A 17,815-nucleotide genomic window follows, 5' to 3' on the forward strand; every position below is an offset into this window, starting at 1 on the left:
ATGAATGTGATGATTGGCTTTTCCGTTTCTGCAAAAAAGGCCCTTGGAATTTTGTTAGAATTGTTGTCTTGATTTCATTTTTAGGTTGTTCATTGCTGGTGTATAAAAGCACAACTTACTTCTGTGTGTTGATCTTGTAACCCATCACTTTGATGAATTTACTTATTGGATCTAGTGGTTTTCTTGTAATTTCTTTGGGACTTCCTATAGCTATAGGATAATATAATCTGTAAATGAAGATAGTTTTACTTCTTCCTTTCCAGTTTGGATGCCTTTTATTTCTTTTTCTTGCCTAACTGCTCTAGCTAGAATTTCCATTACAATATTGAATAGCAGTGTTGAATATCCTTTGGCTTTTATATGTCATATCTTATTTGTGTCTCTCTATTTACACTTTTAGTTACTTTTACTGATAATCTTCATTTCTACATTCTATTCCAAGCCTCTCTCTCCTGTCTTTCCCTTTCAGCCTGCAGAACTCCCTTTAGTATTTCTTGTAGGTCAGGTCTTTTGTTAAGGAACTCTCAGTTTTTGTTTATCTGTGAGTATTTTAAACTCTCCCTCAGTTTTGCCAGATAAAGAATTCTTGGCTGGCAGTTTTTCTCTTTCAGTACTTTAAATATATCATTCCAGTGCCTTTGCATCTCCAGGGTTTCTTGAGAAGTTGATACTTAGTCTTATTGAGCATCCCTTGTATGTGATGAATTGCTTTTCTCTTGCTGCTTTCAGGATTCTCTCTTTATCTTTGGCATTTGACATTCTGATTAGTATGTTGTCTCAGTGTAGGTCAATTAGGATTTATTCTGTTTGGAGTATGTTGTGTTTCTTGGACATGTATTTTTATGTCTTTCATAAAAGTTGGGAAATTTTTGTCTATTATTTTCTCAAATAATCTTTCTGCCCCTTTACCCTTCTCTTCTTCTGGGATACCCATGATACATATGTTGGTGCACTTTCTGCTGTCATTCAAATTCCTGAGAGCCCTGCTCAATTTTTTCCATTCTTTTCTCTATCTGTCCTAAGATTTCGATGGTCTTGCCTTTTAGTTCACTGATTCTTTGTTCTGCCTGTTCAAATCTGCCGTTGTATACTTCTAGTGTATTTTTAATCTCTTCTGTTGTGCCTTTCATACCCATAATTTCTGTTATGCTTCTTTTTATACCTTCAAATTCTTCTTTATGCTCACTCATTGTCTTTTTAATATCCTTTACTCTTTAGCCATGTTTTCCTTTATCTCCTTGAACTCATTTAAGAGAACTGTTTGAACATCTTTGATTAGTTGTTTCAAATTCTGTGTATCCTCCGAGTTTTAAATTGTTCTCTTGACTGGGCCATATCTTCCTGCTTCTTAATATGGCTTACAATTTTTTGCTGATGTCTGGGCATCTGATAATGTTGATGAGTTTACTCTGAAGGTAAGTTTCTCTCTCTTTCCTAGGGTTTCGTTGTTTCTTTGGCTATGTGTTAAAGCTCTTCTTTGACACTTGGTTCAACTTATTTTAGACCTTCAGAATAGCCTGTGTTTAACTGATCAGATTTTTCCAGCTCTTCTTCATCTGATTCTTGCCTGGATACGTGGTACAGTTTTTAAGATTGCACTATTTATGCAATTGTTTCACCCCCAAGAGAAAGCTTCCTTTTCTCTGTTCCTTAGTCAGGAAACTTGATCTGTTCTGTTTGCTTTTTGTTTTGCCTCTTTAATTTTTGTTACAGTCCTTTCATTGCCTTTAGCTACTTTTTCCTGGAGGTCAAATTCTGGGAGGAGGGTCACCCTGGAGAAGACTTTCCCAAGTCAGTATTTCCCAGCCCAAACAGGGCCATGGACCTAGGAAAGGGGCGCAGAGCAGCTCCGAAGAGCCCTGGGAAGAGGGTCAGAGAAGATGCCAGAAGGCTTTTCGAAAGCTGTGCTTTCCTGGCCCACCCAGCAGATGACATTCTAAAACACACTGTTTCTGGCAGTCCTAAGGAGGCCTCTCTTTAAATCTCCAGTGCCAATGCTCCTGTCGGTTGCAGGGTTGAAACAATGGCTGCATCAATCCCTGTTTAGGATGGACTGAAATAGTTAAGAGCAGAGACCCAGCGATCAGAATTTGCTGATCAGAAGCCATGATCGGACTTGGCCTTGCCCCCACCCCCACCCCTCTTGGCAGCCAGCCAAAGACTGGACCCGAGGTGGCTTGCCTTGAGAGTGGGAGTGGGTGCTGGGAGCCTCTGCAGAGCAAGGTGCAGTTTTTTTTTTTTTTTTTTTTTTTTTTATCATCATTTTATTGAGATATATTCACATACCACGCAGTCATACAAAACAAATTGTACTTTCGATTGTTTACAGTACCATTACATAGTTGTACATTCATCACCTAAATCAATCCCTGACACCTTCATTAGCCCACACACAAAATAACAAGAATAATAATTAGAGTGAAAAAGAGCAATTGAAGTAAAAAAGAACACTGGGTACCTTTCTCTGTTTGTTTCCTTCCCCTACTTTTCTACACATCCATCCATAAACTAGACAAAGTGGAGTTTGGTCCTTATGGCATTCCCAATCCCATTGTCACCCCTCATAAGCTACATTTTTATGCAACTGTCTTCGAGATTCATGGGTTCTGGGTTGTAGTTTAATAGTTTCAGGTATCCACCACCAGCTACCCCAATTCTTTAGAACCTAAAAAGGGTTGTCTAAAGTGTGCGTAAGAGTGCCCACCAGAGTGATCTCTCGGCTCGTTTTGGAATCTCTCTGCCACTGAAGCTTATTTCATTTCCTTTCACATCCCCCTTTTGGTCAAGAAGATGTTCTCCATCCCACGATGCCGGGTCTACATTCCTCTCCGGGAGTCATATTCCACGTTGCCAGGGAGATTCACTCCCCTGGGTGTCTGGTCCCACGTAGGGGGGAGGGCAGTGATTTCACCTTTCAAGTTGGCTTAGCCAGAGAGAGAGGGCCACATCTGAGCAACAAAGAGGCATTCAGGAGGAGACTCTTAGGCACAAATATAGGGAGGCCTAGCCTCTCCTTTGCAGCAACCGTCTTCCCAAGGGTAAAACTTATGGTAGAGGGCTCAACCCATCAAACAAGGTGCAGTTTTTTACCACAGTTTCTCAGCCTCTTTCTCCTCCTCTTTTCTGGACACCATACCGTGCTCCCCTGGCCTGCAGAGCCCCAGAACAGTTTCTCAGACAGTTCCTGCCGGAACTAATGCTTAGAACAGTGGTTGATACAATGTATTATTAGAGGAAGGATAGTTGGTAATAGATTAAACTTTATAGTATTTTATAGTAGGCATAGGTGAAGTTACCAGAAATGACAGACTAGAATATAAACTATAAAATGTTCAGATAACCCAAAATATATTTTTCTTCTCTTTTTAGAGTTCAGAATGACTTCCTTCTTGACTTATACCTTTAAAAATCTTCCCACTACATCAAAATGTGCCCTCAGATTTTGTAAGTTTAATTTTTCCTTTCTTTTTTAAGATTAGATTTGAATTTATAAGCATCTTATACAGATATTGGATTGGATTGCTTTTTTGTAAAACAGTTTATTTTGTCTTCCAGCCATCAGACCTCTGAGCTGTTCCTCCCGGCTACAGGCTGCCCCAGGTACAGTGATTTATAAAATAAACAGTTTTAATTTAATTGTCGGATACCAGACTCTGTATTCATGAACTATAAATCAAAAACAAAACTAATTTACTGATTCTCCCCTTTTTGTGAACTTGAACCTCAGTATTGCCTTCAAATAAAAAGGATATAGAGTCAGTCATAATGATCCTACATGGTCTAGGATCAGGCATGGGGACGCTGACAGGAGGCTGCGTTCTGGGATTTGGAACCTGATGGAGTCATGGCAGTTCCATGAAACTCGCTGCTCAGTTTATTCACCTTCTGGCTGTCCATCCCAGAGACTATTAGTTGCAAACGCTCTTGAGACCATTTTTTGAGCCACAAGTTAACTTTTTATATTTGCAATTAGTGATAGGCTTCTCTTTTGATGAATATCTTCTTCTCCCATGTATAAGAGGACCCATTTCTGAAATGAAGGTGCCCTGGAGAACCCAGTTAATAAAAAGAAGGTCCTTTGCTTGGTCCACATTAATGAAAGAGTAAGGAAATTCCTGGATTTTAAAGAGTCATTTAGACCTTTGGTAGAACTTAATGAATTAGGCTTTTTAACTGTTGAATACATACTTTTGCAAACCTGTTGTAGGTATACATTTTTACTAGCCAGCTCTTGATAAATTCTTAGCACTTATTCTCCTTTTGTAGGTTTCTATAATGACTTATAACTTAAGATTTCTCTTATTCTGGTATTTCTACTTGTGTAATAAGTTAATGGAAAAAGCATCTTACAGTATCAGAAGAGCTGGTCTCTGTTCCAGTGCTACCTCTTTTCAGTAATGTGACCTCAAATTGGTCACTCTACTTCCCTGTGCTTTATTTTAGTATCGTCATCTAAGAGAGAAATATAATAAATCTAGTCTTGTTAACCTCATGTAATTATGAAGTTATCTAAAAGCACTTTGAATACTGTAAACTTAGTATGAATGCAGTGTGACATTTTCCTATTGTTTTATATATATAGTTTATTCTCAGAGGTCTGTTGCCTAATCACCACTAGAGAAGTTTCATGTTATCATGTAACAAGTATATTTCCTATGGCCTCTGAATTCTAAACAGAATATAGATTCCCATTAGCCTCATTCCATGTCATTTCACCTTTTCCCTAATTCTCATGTTCAACTAGGACTTTGCTTTGCAAAGTCACACAAATAGCCCTGATCCCTGCCGGTTGGCAGAAGGTCATTGAGTACAACCGGAGGGAAAGCACTCACCCGGCATTTGGAGTACTCTCTCTTAAAGCACTCTTGATTTGTTTCGTATGTTTCTATCTCCCCAATTATATTGCTAGCCCCTGAGAGTATTAAGCCTTTTTGTATTCCCCAAGTGTCTAACACAGTGTCCTACAAGTAATTGTGTTAACACTTGATGATAATGGTGATAAGGCACATGATAAGACAAAGAAATGTGACCAACTGATTTGAGGGAAGGGATTAATCGTGTGCCTGTACTGTGCAGGTTTTAGGTTGCAGTAATTTTATAACTCATTCCTCTTGAAGCTCACATGAATACCCCTGCTGACAGAGCTGTTAGGAAGGAGGAATTAGAATAGAAGGATAATGGATTTATTGATGTTTTCAATCATCTGGTGGACTGGAGATGCAAGTGTTTGATGGCAAGTTCTACTGATTAGATGATTAAGCGAGTGTGTATATGTGTGTTATCAGAGCAGCTAAAATAAAAGATGTTTCATGTATTTTATATGTATATATAATACAGTTGTATAATACCTGGCACATCTTTTATTTTACTTGCTTTGATTTTAATTGTATTTGTAGAATATAGAGTGTTTATCAGTCAGCCAGTCCCAGGTTTTGGAGTTGGGAGGAGTCTTTGAGGTCATCTAGTCCAGCTCCCATGTTTGCAAATGAGAAAGTTTTGGCAGAGCAGGAACTAGATCCCAGATATTTTAACTTCCAATTCAGGTTCTTATACTGCATTGCTACTGTGTGCCTATAGCACTATGGAATACATAAAAAGAAGCTTTATTATTTACGCTTGAGAAAATTCTGGTGTGGTTAGGAGCCATTGTGCACATAAAACAGAATAGGAGTCCTTTGGGTGATTGTTGAATGCATAATGAAAATGAATATTATTTTTTAAATGTGGCTAATACAATTAGTTGATTTACTTTATAATATGCTAACTGTTTACTTTATTATGCTAAATTTTTGCCTTAGAGGTGGCCATAGACGTTCAGAGGCAGGAAGTTCCAGATAACTGTAGTTTCTGAGGAAGGCTTTACTAGGAGGTGGAATGTGAGCTGGGCCCTGAGGGATAGGTAGGAATTAAGCAGACAGAAAGGCCACTCAGATGAATAAAGATAAGGAGATTGAAATGAGCAAGGCTGTGAGGGCCTGGGGGCTTGTTTGTCTGGGCCGATGGATTTGGAGTAGTAGAAAATGCCCTTGGACAGTTTAGGTGGAACCAAGTAAAGCATGGAACTAGTTAGAGAAGTTGGGAATTGGAGCCTTATCTGAAAGTGTATAAATGTAATGTGGTCCATTCTTAAATGGTGGCATAACCTGATGCCATGTCATCTGATGTTTCCTCCCATCACTTTATTTTCTCCCAGGCCAGTCATGAGCAGTCTGAAAGTCTTCAAATTTAGTGGCCTTGTTTCAGTCTGCATTCTCCTTGAATATTGAAACAATTGACCATCTTGTTCTTCTGGAAACTCTCCTGCCTTTGCTTGCATACACTGTTCCCTCTTGATGCTCCTAGTACTGCTTAAGTGTACCCTCTGTCTCCACATCTCTCTGCCCTCTAAATGTGGGGAATCTCAAGGCTGTATTTATTTATTGTGAGTAAAGGGATAAGAGAGCTCGTGTATTCCATCTGGGAAGGCGTTAGGAAGCAAGCAGCTCCAGGGGCCAGCTTCCTGGTACCTCTGTGTGCAGTGTGCTGTGTCCCTTCCCTGGCCTTTCTGCCTCTCTCTTTACACCCTGCTTCTCTCTGCTTGCTGGCTGCTCGGCTCACTTACAGTTGTTGCTGCCCTGTAACTCTGGCTTACAAATGGTTTTAGTTTACCGTTACCCTGGTGTCTTCATGGCATCCTTTCAGCTTCCACTCCCACTCCTGATTGGCATTTCTTTCCATGTTTCTTTGCTCAGATTCCCAAGAGAAGGAATCTTACTGGCCCAGCTTTTTACCTGTAGGTGGATGACCCAGGTTACTGGCTGCACACCCTAGGGAATGACTGGCTGGAGATGGGCCCAGTCCCACCCTGAATCTCAGCTCTGGTCGAGGGCTTAGAGACATGGCATTGCAAAATATGTCTAGTGCTTTACGTGTCCTTCCCTCTGCTTTTCTTCTATATTCTAAACTTCAGATATCTCATGATCCCTCGTCTACACTCACTTCTCTTGTGAGCTTTAGTCTTGTATTCCTAGCTTTCTAGCAAATGGACATCTCTACCTGGGTGTCTCTCCATCACCTGAAAGTTAACAGTATAAAAATGAACTCATCTTTTTTCCAAAACCAGTTTTCACTCTGTATAGGGTAGCCGTACTTTCTTAGTCTTTGAGCTTCCTTTATACTTCTCTTTTCTTTCTTCCTTTCTTTTCATGTGGAACATTGGTTACCAAAATGCCTAGTCTTTAGGTATAAAATCTCTTATATTGGTTCTTTCCTTTCCTTTCACATTGCTCCTGCCTTTGTCCTGGTCTTTAGCACCTCATGGTTGTATTTGCAGGTCTCCTCATTCACCTCCCTGTTGCCTTTATCTCCTTGGCCAGCACATCTCCCTTAGAGCTGCCAGGATATAATCTGTACCCCATTTTATCATGACTCCTAGCTCTGCCCACTAGTTCCTTCAAGTTGGTTCTAGAATGTACGTTGTTGCAACAGCATAGATATTTATCATAAATAGTTCTCTATGAGATCTTGGATGTGATAAGGTAATTGTTGAAATTTTATTCCCAGCAATTTAGGATTTTTCTCCATCTCTTATGATGGAGGGATGTTGGTAGGTGAATTCCAGCATAAACAAATTGGTTGAGAAAAGAATTAGATTTAGATATACTAACACAGATTGTGAAGCTATATTATTAAGTTACAAAAAGCAAATCAGAACAGTGTATATTACACAAAAGAATATGTATATACATACGTTAAGAGAAAAAAGATTTGGAAGTATATATACCAAATTGATGGTATTTATTTCTGGGAATGAAATAATGGAGGGGGGGCAAATGGGAGGGTGTAAAGAGGGAACTTTAGTTTTACTGTCCATATTTTAGTATTGTTTATATTTCCCTTTTTTTAACCACATGCATATAGTCTTGTGTTCTTTAATTTAAAAATTCAAGGAAGATTGCTCTTTTGAGGTTAGAAATGATTAGGCAACTTGAATCAAACAGAATCAGGAAGCATTCTAGGTTTTTGCAGAATTGCAATAATTATCAACTGCCTGGCCTTTCCTTTCTACACAGAAAGGCAAAAATGTCAAACTGTATGAAGAGTGAACAATTTCAGTCCCTGTGACTTCTAATATTTAGGGCAGACTTACACGTAAAATTTGTTGCGTTTAATGTAATAGGTTGCTAAACATTTGATAAAGATAAACAGTTTGGTTAATGGCATAAATACCCTCATCATCGGATAAAATATGTTTACACTGACTATTATTTGGAAACTTGTAAATGCTAGTCAGTTTCTTAGCCTTTCTTTTTAATATCAAAATAGTTTGGGAAGTGGCAAATGTAACTTGGCATTGAATGATACAATTTTTCTTAGAATGCCCCCCTTTAAAAGTTTAAGAAAACGTCTGAGAGAAGAGCAGCACTGACCTTGGTACGAGCGGGGAGTAGGCAGGAAAGAAGGACGTGGCATCTGGGGAGCACCCAGGCAGCCCCTGAGCTCAGGCTTCGCTCCTGGGAAAGGCAGGGGTACCTGTGGTGGGCAGCTCTCCACTAGCCAGGGGGTTCCGAGGTGGTGGTGAGGGTCGAACTACCCGAAGCAGGATGGCACATAAAGAGATGTTTGAAGATACCGTGGAGGAGCATGTCATCAATGAAGAATGTAAAATCTGGAGGAAGAGTACACCATTTCTGTATGACCTGGTTACGACCCATGCATGCTCTTCAGTGGCTTCCTGAAGTGACTAAACCAGAAGGAAAGGATAAGGCTCTTTATTGGCTAGTGCTGGGGACTCACACATCCGATAAGCAGAGTCATTTGGTAGTGGCTCGAGTACATATTCCGAATGATGATGCACAGTTTGATGTTTCCCATTGTGACAGTGACAAGGATGAATTTGGTGGCTTTGGTTCTGTAACAGGAAAAATTGAATGCGAGATTAAAATTAACCATGAAGGAGAAGTAAGCCATGCTCATTACATGCCACAGAAACCTCACATTATTGCTACAAAAACACTGTCTCTGACGTGTTGGTTTTTGCCTATACAAAGCACCCTGCTAAGGCAGACCCAAGCGGAGAGTGTAATCCTGATCTTAGGTTAAGAGGTCACCAAAAGGAAGGGTATGGTCTTTCCTGGAATTCTAATTTGAGTGGACATCTCCTAAGTGCATCTGACGACCATACTGTCTGTAGGGTGTAGGTGTGGGACCAAAGGAAGGCAAAATTGTGAATGCTAAAGCAATCTTTACCAGCCACTCCACTGTGGTAGAAGATGTGGCCTGGCATCTGCTCCATGAGTCACCATTTGGATCTGTTGCTGATGATCAGAAACTTATCAGGTTCAATACCACTTCCAAGTCAAGCCACTTGGGGGACGCTCACACAGCCGAGGTCAACTGTCGGTCATTCAGTCCCTACAGCAAGTTCATTCTAGCAACTGGCTCTGCAGATAAGATTGTAGCTTTATGGAATCTGTGTGTAATTTAAAATTAAAACTCCACACCTTTGAATCTCATAAAGATGAAATTTTCCAGGACCACTGGTCTCTGTGTATTGAAACTATTTTGGCTTCAGGTGTTACTGATTGCTGTCTCAGTGTGTGGGATTTAAGTTAAATTGGAGAAGAGCAATCAGTGGAAGATGTAGAAGACGGACCTCCAGAACTCACCACCAAGATATCAGATTTCATTTGGAACCCCAGTGAGCCTTGGGTTATTTGCTCAGTGTCCAAGACTACCGTCATGCAAATATAGCAGATGGCCAAAAATATTTACAGCGATGAAGAGTCAGACATCACAGCGTCGGAACTGGAGGGGCAAGGATCTTAAACCCAAAGTACGAGAGGGGTTTTCTGTTGAATGCAATGCCACATGAATGCTTGAGTTATCAAGTGCCCAAAAGGCATTGTATAATAGGAAATATAAGTGGGATGGCATATGACGTTCTTTACCCTCTGATTCTAGCACTTTCAAGTGAGCTGTTGCGTACTGTCTGTATCATATTGTAGCTATTAGGGAAGGAAGGAATGAATGTTGCTTAAGAAAGAACATGATTGTTTTAAACTACAAGTAGCAGGGTACTGCCTTTGATTCAACTGTTTTAAGCCCCCATTTTCTCCAACTAAGTTCTTGCTATTCCCAAATATGCAAGAATAACTTTTATCCCTTTTCCCTCCAACACCTCTTGATTGGCTTTGCAGAAATAAAATTAAAAAAAAAAAAAAAAAAACATCTGAATTCATATATTCTAATGAATAGTTCTTTGAACTTTATCTTAAAGCTGCCCAGACCAAATCGAAGAAGACCTTGGCCAAGCCCAACATAAGGAATGTCGTGGTGGTAGATGGTGTTCGCACCCCATTTTTGCTGTCAGGCACTTTGTAAGTATGAGACAGTTGTGGTATTTATTCCTTCTTTTAAAGCACTTTCAAAAGTGATCTTTGTAGATCTTCTCTTAGAAACATGCAACTTTTATTGCCTACCATCTTTTACAGGCAAGTCCCAGTTACAAACACAAGTTTAAACCACCACGAAATCTTTCAAAACAGTCTTGAAAAAACTCATTCTTATCTTCCCGTTATTACATTTGTAAATTTTGATGTCTGTAACATTTTTATGGTATTACTATCAAGCATTTCCCACTCTTGAAAAAAAAAGTGATCTTTGTAAATTAACCCAGTAAGTGATAATACTGTTAGTGGCCTAATGTGTGGATAGCACTTTCCTGAAACTGATGTAGAGTAAGTCAAGCAAACAGTGGAATAATATTGCAAAATTTGTTTTTTATCCTTTCTCATGGACAAGCCTGGTATAGTTTTAGTTTGAATGAGCACTGTTTGAAAGCCTAGTATGGGTCCAGATAGCTTACTTCTAACAGAGGTGTCCTTTATTTCTCTGGAGGTGACACCTTACTTCTTGTCTTCTCAGAAGTGTAAGTGCTGGGTCTGTGGGCCAGTGGGCATCTGAAGGACCTGGAATCCTTTGACCTCCTGGGAATGGGCAGAATTAAGTTGACATGGCTGGTCCAGAACCCTGGCATGGCACAATCCCAAGTGTATGGGACAAGAATCATCCTAATCCAGCCTGAAAATCCCCCAGAATTTTATGTTATCTAATTTATTCTTTGATAATTCGTATTTACATGAAGTTTGTGAGGTATTCAGCACATTAGTAAAGATCTGTTTTTCTTGTTGCTGTTGTTGTGTTTTAGTTTAATTCAAGATCCTGATGAGAAAACAGATAAAGTTCATAAGCAATTTAGTGGTACAGAGAAAAAGAAAAAAACTTTGAGTAATGTAAGAAATGATAGTTAATTGGGAAGAACGAATAAAAAGTATTTTAACGTAATATTTGTGTAAAGATAAAAATGACTAAAAAGGTATAGAGGGAAGAATTTATCAGAAAGACAAACACTTTAGTCATCGAAGTGGCAGATTTATGGGGAAAAAGATCTTTTCTGTTTAATTTGAAGAAGCTTTGCTTTCAACCTGAGGGTTATTTAAAAGACCAGGTGCTTAGAGGTTGGGGGCCTTTGGGAAGCATTCCTAGGAACAGACCAGCTGTGGAATTCAGGAGAACCAAGAAGTGAGTGTGAGACGGATACGGACACATGGGATTAAAGACTGTGAAATGATAAATAATTTATGGTTTGGGCATTTTAAAATTGACACACTACTTTTCCCCAAATTATTGTGTCATCATGTGAAGAAACTGGTTTTACCTATGAGAAATTTGGAAAACTATTGATGATTCTTCTGTGACTCAGAATGAAAAAAAATGTTTTTGGATTTGTCTTAATTTCCAGGAACTTAAGGGGTTTTTCAAATAGAATAAAAAATGTTTTTTTAAAGCTTTTGGTTTAAGCTATTTGTTTTCTTTCCCTAGATATAAAGACTTGATGCCCCATGATTTGGCTAGAGCAGCGCTTAGGTAAGTAAATGCAGTTTCATTGTAGTTCTTATTTCATTAAAGGCATTTTTCTCCAGTGTTTACACTTAAAATAGCATCTTTAATAAAATTTCCGTATGTAGGATATATATATAAACTTTTATGTGGTGAAGAAAAACACTGATTAGCTTTTCCAAGATTCATTTGTTCTTCCTTTTAACCATATGTCCTCTTCAAATTCAAGCAGTTGGTGAATATCAGTGATCTTTATTTTGCAGGCTTAACAAAAAAAATCTCTTGACATGACAGTGTGTTTAGTGAGTAACCTAGCCAGATGTATTTCAGTGACAGTGTAGACTAGATTGATCAACCTAAACACAATTCATATATTTAATGATTGCTTAGACATGAACTTAATTACTGTCAAGGGTAGCTAAACAGACTATGCAGATATTAATCTAGAAGGAAGCCTGCAGAGAAACCAGGAGATTCATGTGCAAACCAATTAAAAATATAAAATTAGACATGGTAAATGAGGTTGAGATGGATGAATAATTTGGCGAGTCATGAAATGTGTGGCTGTTTCCGTGGTGGAAGTAACATGTAAGGCATCATCTCATTTTCTTTCCATTGACATCTTGCCCTAGGTCTTTCCTAGCTTGAAAAAGCCCTTTAGTTGATGTTTCTGCCCGTTCCACTCTGGTTCGTTTCTTCTCTTTCTGCCTGACTTTAAGAATGAGTGAAGTTGGCTCTCTTTCCTTCCTATCCATTTACTCTCCTTAATCTCATAATAATCCAGTTTCCATTCCCATGGCTCTACAGTAACCATGCTTAGAAGCATTTCTTAGTAATGACTGAAATCATTAAATGTACCAGTCTTTTCTCAGGCATCAGTCTCTGTCCTTTATAGCATTTGACACTCTCAGCCCTACTTGAAACAGTCTTCCCTTGACTTCATACTATTGTGCCTTTATGATTTTTCTCCCATCTCCCTATTTCTCCTCTGCCTTTTTTTTTTTTTTAATACTGAATCTCTTCCTCATTCTCCTTTTTAAAGGTATTCTGCAAGTTTCAGTTTTTGCTTTTCTCTGTATGCACACTTTCCCTTAAAAATCTCATCTAGTTTTTGAATTGTGGTAACATATGTAACACAACACTTCGCATTTTGAACATTTTTAAGTATATACTTTAGTGGTGTTAATTATATTCACAATGTTGTGCTACCATCATCACTAATTCATTGATTTGTTAACAAGACTTTCCCAAATGGAAACTCTGTACCTATTAAGCAATAACTCCCCATTCTTCTCTCTCCTTAGCCCCTAGTAACCTCTAATCTATTTTTTTCTCTATTAATTTGCTTCTTAAAAAAATCTCATTTATTTAACCTTTTTTTAAAAATTTTAAGTTGAGGCCTCCCAAATCCTACTTTTGACTTCTTTCTTCGACACCTCAAGCCCAGGATGTCAAAAATCAAAATTATCTTTTCCCAAAGCCAGCTTATCTTCCTATTTCTAATAATGGTGCTAGTGTGACCCCAGACTGGAAGTTTACAAGTTTTGTTGTTATTTGTTTTTGTTTATTGTGTTCCATATGGGAAAAAAAATGTGTCTTCAACTTCTTATTTTGAAAAATATTAAGTGTTTAATAAAATCGAAAGAATACTACAAAGAACATCTAAATAAACTCTATTACAATCCCATAGTTGTTGCCTTTTTGCCATATTTGCTGTATTTATATGGTTTGGACCATTTGATAGTGAGTTGCAGACACTGCAGCCCTAGATCTTCCGGCATTTATCCCCTAAGAGTAAGAACCTCTCATGCGAACGAGACCTTCATCACAGCCAGGATAATGATGATTTCAGGATAATCCCTACTATCCAGTTCATATTCAAATCCCCCCAGTTGTTCCAGGAGTATCTTTTTGTGTGTGTGATAGTTTTTTTTTCAATCCAGGATACAATCACGGTTCTCTTTAGTCTCTTTTAATTTAGAACATTTTCTTTCTGTTTTTCCCCCATGACATTGACTTTTTGAAAAGTTCAGGCCAGCAGTCCTCGAGAATGTTCCACGTTCTAGATGTTTCCTCTTGATGATATTTTACTTTCCTCTTCTCTGATTTTCCTGTAAACTGAAAGTGAGGTCTAGAGGCTTGATTAGATTTAGGTTAGAGATTTTTTGGCAAGAATGCTTGATGCGTGAATCAGAGTACTTCATAGTGTATTATACCAAGAGGCACGTGATGTTTGTGCTAGATCTGACCTCTGGTTCAAGGCGGTCAGACTGTCAGAGCTTTGGATTGTTAAGTTACATTTTTCCCTTTGCAATAGTAAGTAACCTGTAAAAGAAATACCTTAGTTCTATGCAAATATCTCGATCCTCCAAAACCTTTCACCAAATCATTTTACCATCCATTGATAATTTTGCCTGAATCAGTTATTGCATTAGAGATTGCAAATTTGTGGTTTTTCTAATTTTATTATTTCTCCTACACTTACTGACTGACATTTTTCTGTAAAGCACAACTTTCCTTTTGTTTTTTTCTTTCTTATTTTCATGATAGCGTCATACAGATTTTTATTTTTTCATTGCGTTACAACCAAGTTTAAACTTTAGTTATTTTTTTTGAAGCTCACATTTTGTCAGCGGGAGCTCTTTCAAGCTGGCTCCTGTATTCCTTTTGGGTTTTAATGCAATATATATACATTTTTGGCTATAGTTTACTACAATAAATTGCATAGATTTTACATGTATTTTTGATGAGTTTTGACAAGTGTGCTCACCTGTGTCCTGTTTCTGGTATGGCCCCATTAATCTTTGAGCTCTTCCTTACTTTCTGGCACGAAAAGATGAACAAGGTTTACTTTGTACTTTCTCTGCCACAAACCCAGTATTAGTTATTTTTTTTAAGCCCTGTTTCCTTTCATGGTGAATGGCCTTTAGAAACTGAGTCTAGGAGCAAGTTGTGCTCATTCTTCTTGGAGCATTGTTGTTTCTAGTCTCTCTCAGAGGGCAGAATTTGAAAAATAAAGTTATTATTTACAGCATGTTAAAAAAGTTTATATTGATATTTCAGATTTAAATTGGATGGACATAACTGAGATTTTACTTCATTTCTTTGATTTTATATTCACTCTTTTCTCTTTTTACTGAAAACTTTGGTTCCTACTGACATGAACATGTTTACTATTTTTTTTATCCTAGTCAAAATTTCTTTTGATTCCACCTCACTAAATTTTCTTTGCCAGTTGAGTAGCAAATATTGACTTTTAAAATCACTCACTCATTTCTTTTTTGATACAATTGCAAAACTGTGGAATTAAAGAAATGATACTATCTCTACCCTTTTAAATTCAAGGCCAATCCTTTTTTAAAAGTGTAATTTTTATGTGATGATCTATGTAGTACTGCCTGAGATGTGAAATATTCCTTTGCTTTGGATTTCTGCTCTCAGGGGATTGCTTCATCGGACCAGTGTCCCAAAGGAAACTATTGATTATATCGTCTTTGGTACAGTGATTCAGGAGGTGAAAACAAGCAATGTGGCCAGAGAGGTGAGTAAAGCAAACTTCGTATTGCTGTAAAAGACTGAGAGGAGAATCAATGTGAATTTCAGCCTATAGAATTTACTTTTTAAAATCCATTAAGTAAAGTTTCATTTGACTTAATACCTGATCTTAAAATTTGCATGGTATATAAGAGTCTCCATCGACTCTCTGGCCTGCCGTGGGTTGATGCAGTGGCATGCAGCTTCGTCGTTGGTGTGAGAACCACATGGGGAGCAAGGAGGCTTTTCTCCTTTGCTTTCTTGTTTGCTTTGCCCATACTTATCCAAATCAAACTAGTTTTTTAGCCTCTGAATCCATATACAAAAATTGAATAATGGATATGATTTAATATTTTAAAGAATTCTATATCAAATGACCTATTATTTGAGCTGGTTTGGGAAATGTTCATTTGACTGCCTCTGGTGTGAGGAAAATAGAGATTTTGGGGAAATGTGGCTGATGTTACTCTTAACAAGGGCTTTTAATGACATCTATAATTTAAATTTTCAAGATTGTGCAAAGAACATATTTCATAACTTGGATTTTGTTAGTTGGAGGGAGTCTTATTCACTTGTTCCCGCTGACAAGATTACATGTAAAGCAGTTTTAAAAAAAATAAAACTATTTCACAGAGATTTACCTTCGCCCTAGTTGGCACAGTTCCATGGAATGCTTGTTGGGCAACCCAGATAATGACAGGCCTTGAAATTTATGTGCCATGTCTACAGGCATTTCACAAAAAATAGTCCAAACTCTTCTGCTAGTCCTTGTTTCAGTTTGAAAGTGATTATTTGGATAAAGTGGGCTTCAAAGCACATTTCAGTATGCAAAGCATTTTCCTTGTTTCCAGTCTGTGCTTGTATAGTGTTCTGTTCATTACAGTTGTGAGGGTGATAACTTCCATCCTTCAGCCAAGAAAGAAGGAAAAATGAGCGGAACTGAAAGTACATGTTCTGTCCCACCTTTATACCTGCCAATAAGTGTTAAAAGTACCAAGGCATGGCATTACTGAAACCCGCAAAAATCAACTGTATTTTGTTGGGGGGTGGGGGCGGGGGGCAAGACAGAATTCATTAAGAACAGGAAGAAGCTTTTCCTCCCCCAATTTTTTGTTTTGTTTTCTTTTTTCTCTGGACCTTCACATTTCTAGAGGTATGGAACATGGCAGTTATGAGCACATCCAGCTGTTAATACAGTTGCAGCTTTTACATTCTGAAAAGAACAAAGTGACACACATTAGCGCACTTAAAGAGTAAATATTAAATGTTTCTATTTTCTCCATATTTCTTTTCTTCTCTCTTAAATCTAAAGCCATAATGTTTTCCTTAAATTTTTTTTCTGGAAAAGTTATATCCTATATGTACATCCTAGCTAAGATTGACACGAGGCAAAATCCCTCTCCTTGGCCAGTTGTATGAGCTCTGGGTAATTTTTTTTTTTTTTTTTTGTATTTATATATTTATTCAACAAATATTTTTGAGGATCCCTTCTGTGCATGTCACTGTTTTAGGTGCTAGGGTGATATCAGTGCACAAGACAAAGAATCCTGCATTTCTAGAAGTTACATTTTAGTGGGAGGGGACAGCTTATAAATAAACATCAAGAATAAGTAGATCCCATAGTGTAGTAGAAGGTGATAAGTACTATGGAAAAAGGACAGAAGTAGAGAAGGGTAAGGAGGATTGGAAATGGAGAGGCAGGGGGCTATTTTCAATTTTAAATAGGGTGTTCAGGGTATTAGTTGGGATTCGCCAGAAAAAAGAATACACGCACAGACACACATACATATTAAGAGATTAAGAGACCTGTTATAGGAATTGGCTAACGTGACTGTTGGGATTGGTAGTTCTGAATTCTATGGGGCAGTCCGTGAGCTGGAAACTCTGATGAGGTTGAAGTTGTATTCTCCAGGAGAAGTTGTCTGGCTGAAGAAAAGGCTGAAATTCTTCTTTCTGACTTCTGAAACCCTCAGTTCTTGCTTTAATGCTCCAATTGATTGGATGAGAGGGCTGGCCTCATTGCTGAGGGAAAGCTCCTTTGTTGATTGTAGATGCAATTGGCTGTAGATGCAGTCCACTGACTCATGATGCAAATCCACCTGTGAAAATATCCTCACAGTAACAATCAGACCAGTGCTTGCTCAACCAAACAACTGGACACCATAACTGAGCCAAGTTGACACATGAAGTTAACCATCACGGCAGGCTTTGTTGAGAAGGTTAGATTTGAAAAAACACTTTAATGAAGTGAGGGAGTGAATCACGCAGGATCTGGGGGAAGAGCATTCCAGGAAGCAGCCAGTGCCCTAAGATGGGAGTGTGCCTCGCATGTTAGAGGAAGAACAAGGAGGCAGGTGGGACTTGTGCAGAGTGAGGGGTTCAAGGGGTAACAGGAATCTAG

At 38.3% G+C, this 17,815-nt stretch overlaps 1 protein-coding gene and 1 pseudogene across 1 annotated transcript in view; both read left to right on the top strand.

Annotated features, from left to right (window-relative positions):
* HADHB (hydroxyacyl-CoA dehydrogenase trifunctional multienzyme complex subunit beta) overlaps positions 1-17,815 on the top strand; it is a 51,757-nt gene that overhangs the window by 7,892 nt on the left and 26,050 nt on the right. Inside the window, exons 2-6 of the mRNA XM_037812525.1 lie at positions 3,370-3,444; positions 3,556-3,600; positions 10,259-10,358; positions 11,863-11,907; positions 15,322-15,421. Of these exons, the coding sequence (XP_037668453.1) occupies positions 3,378-3,444; positions 3,556-3,600; positions 10,259-10,358; positions 11,863-11,907; positions 15,322-15,421 (357 nt within the window). The 5' untranslated portion in view covers positions 3,370-3,377. The remainder of the gene's footprint in view (positions 1-3,369; positions 3,445-3,555; positions 3,601-10,258; positions 10,359-11,862; positions 11,908-15,321; positions 15,422-17,815) is intronic.
* On the top strand, positions 8,583-9,807 carry LOC119516284 (annotated as a pseudogene).

This window comes from Choloepus didactylus, chromosome 20 (assembly GCF_015220235.1).
Source record: "Choloepus didactylus isolate mChoDid1 chromosome 20, mChoDid1.pri, whole genome shotgun sequence".
Taxonomy (NCBI): domain Eukaryota; kingdom Metazoa; phylum Chordata; class Mammalia; order Pilosa; family Megalonychidae; genus Choloepus; species Choloepus didactylus.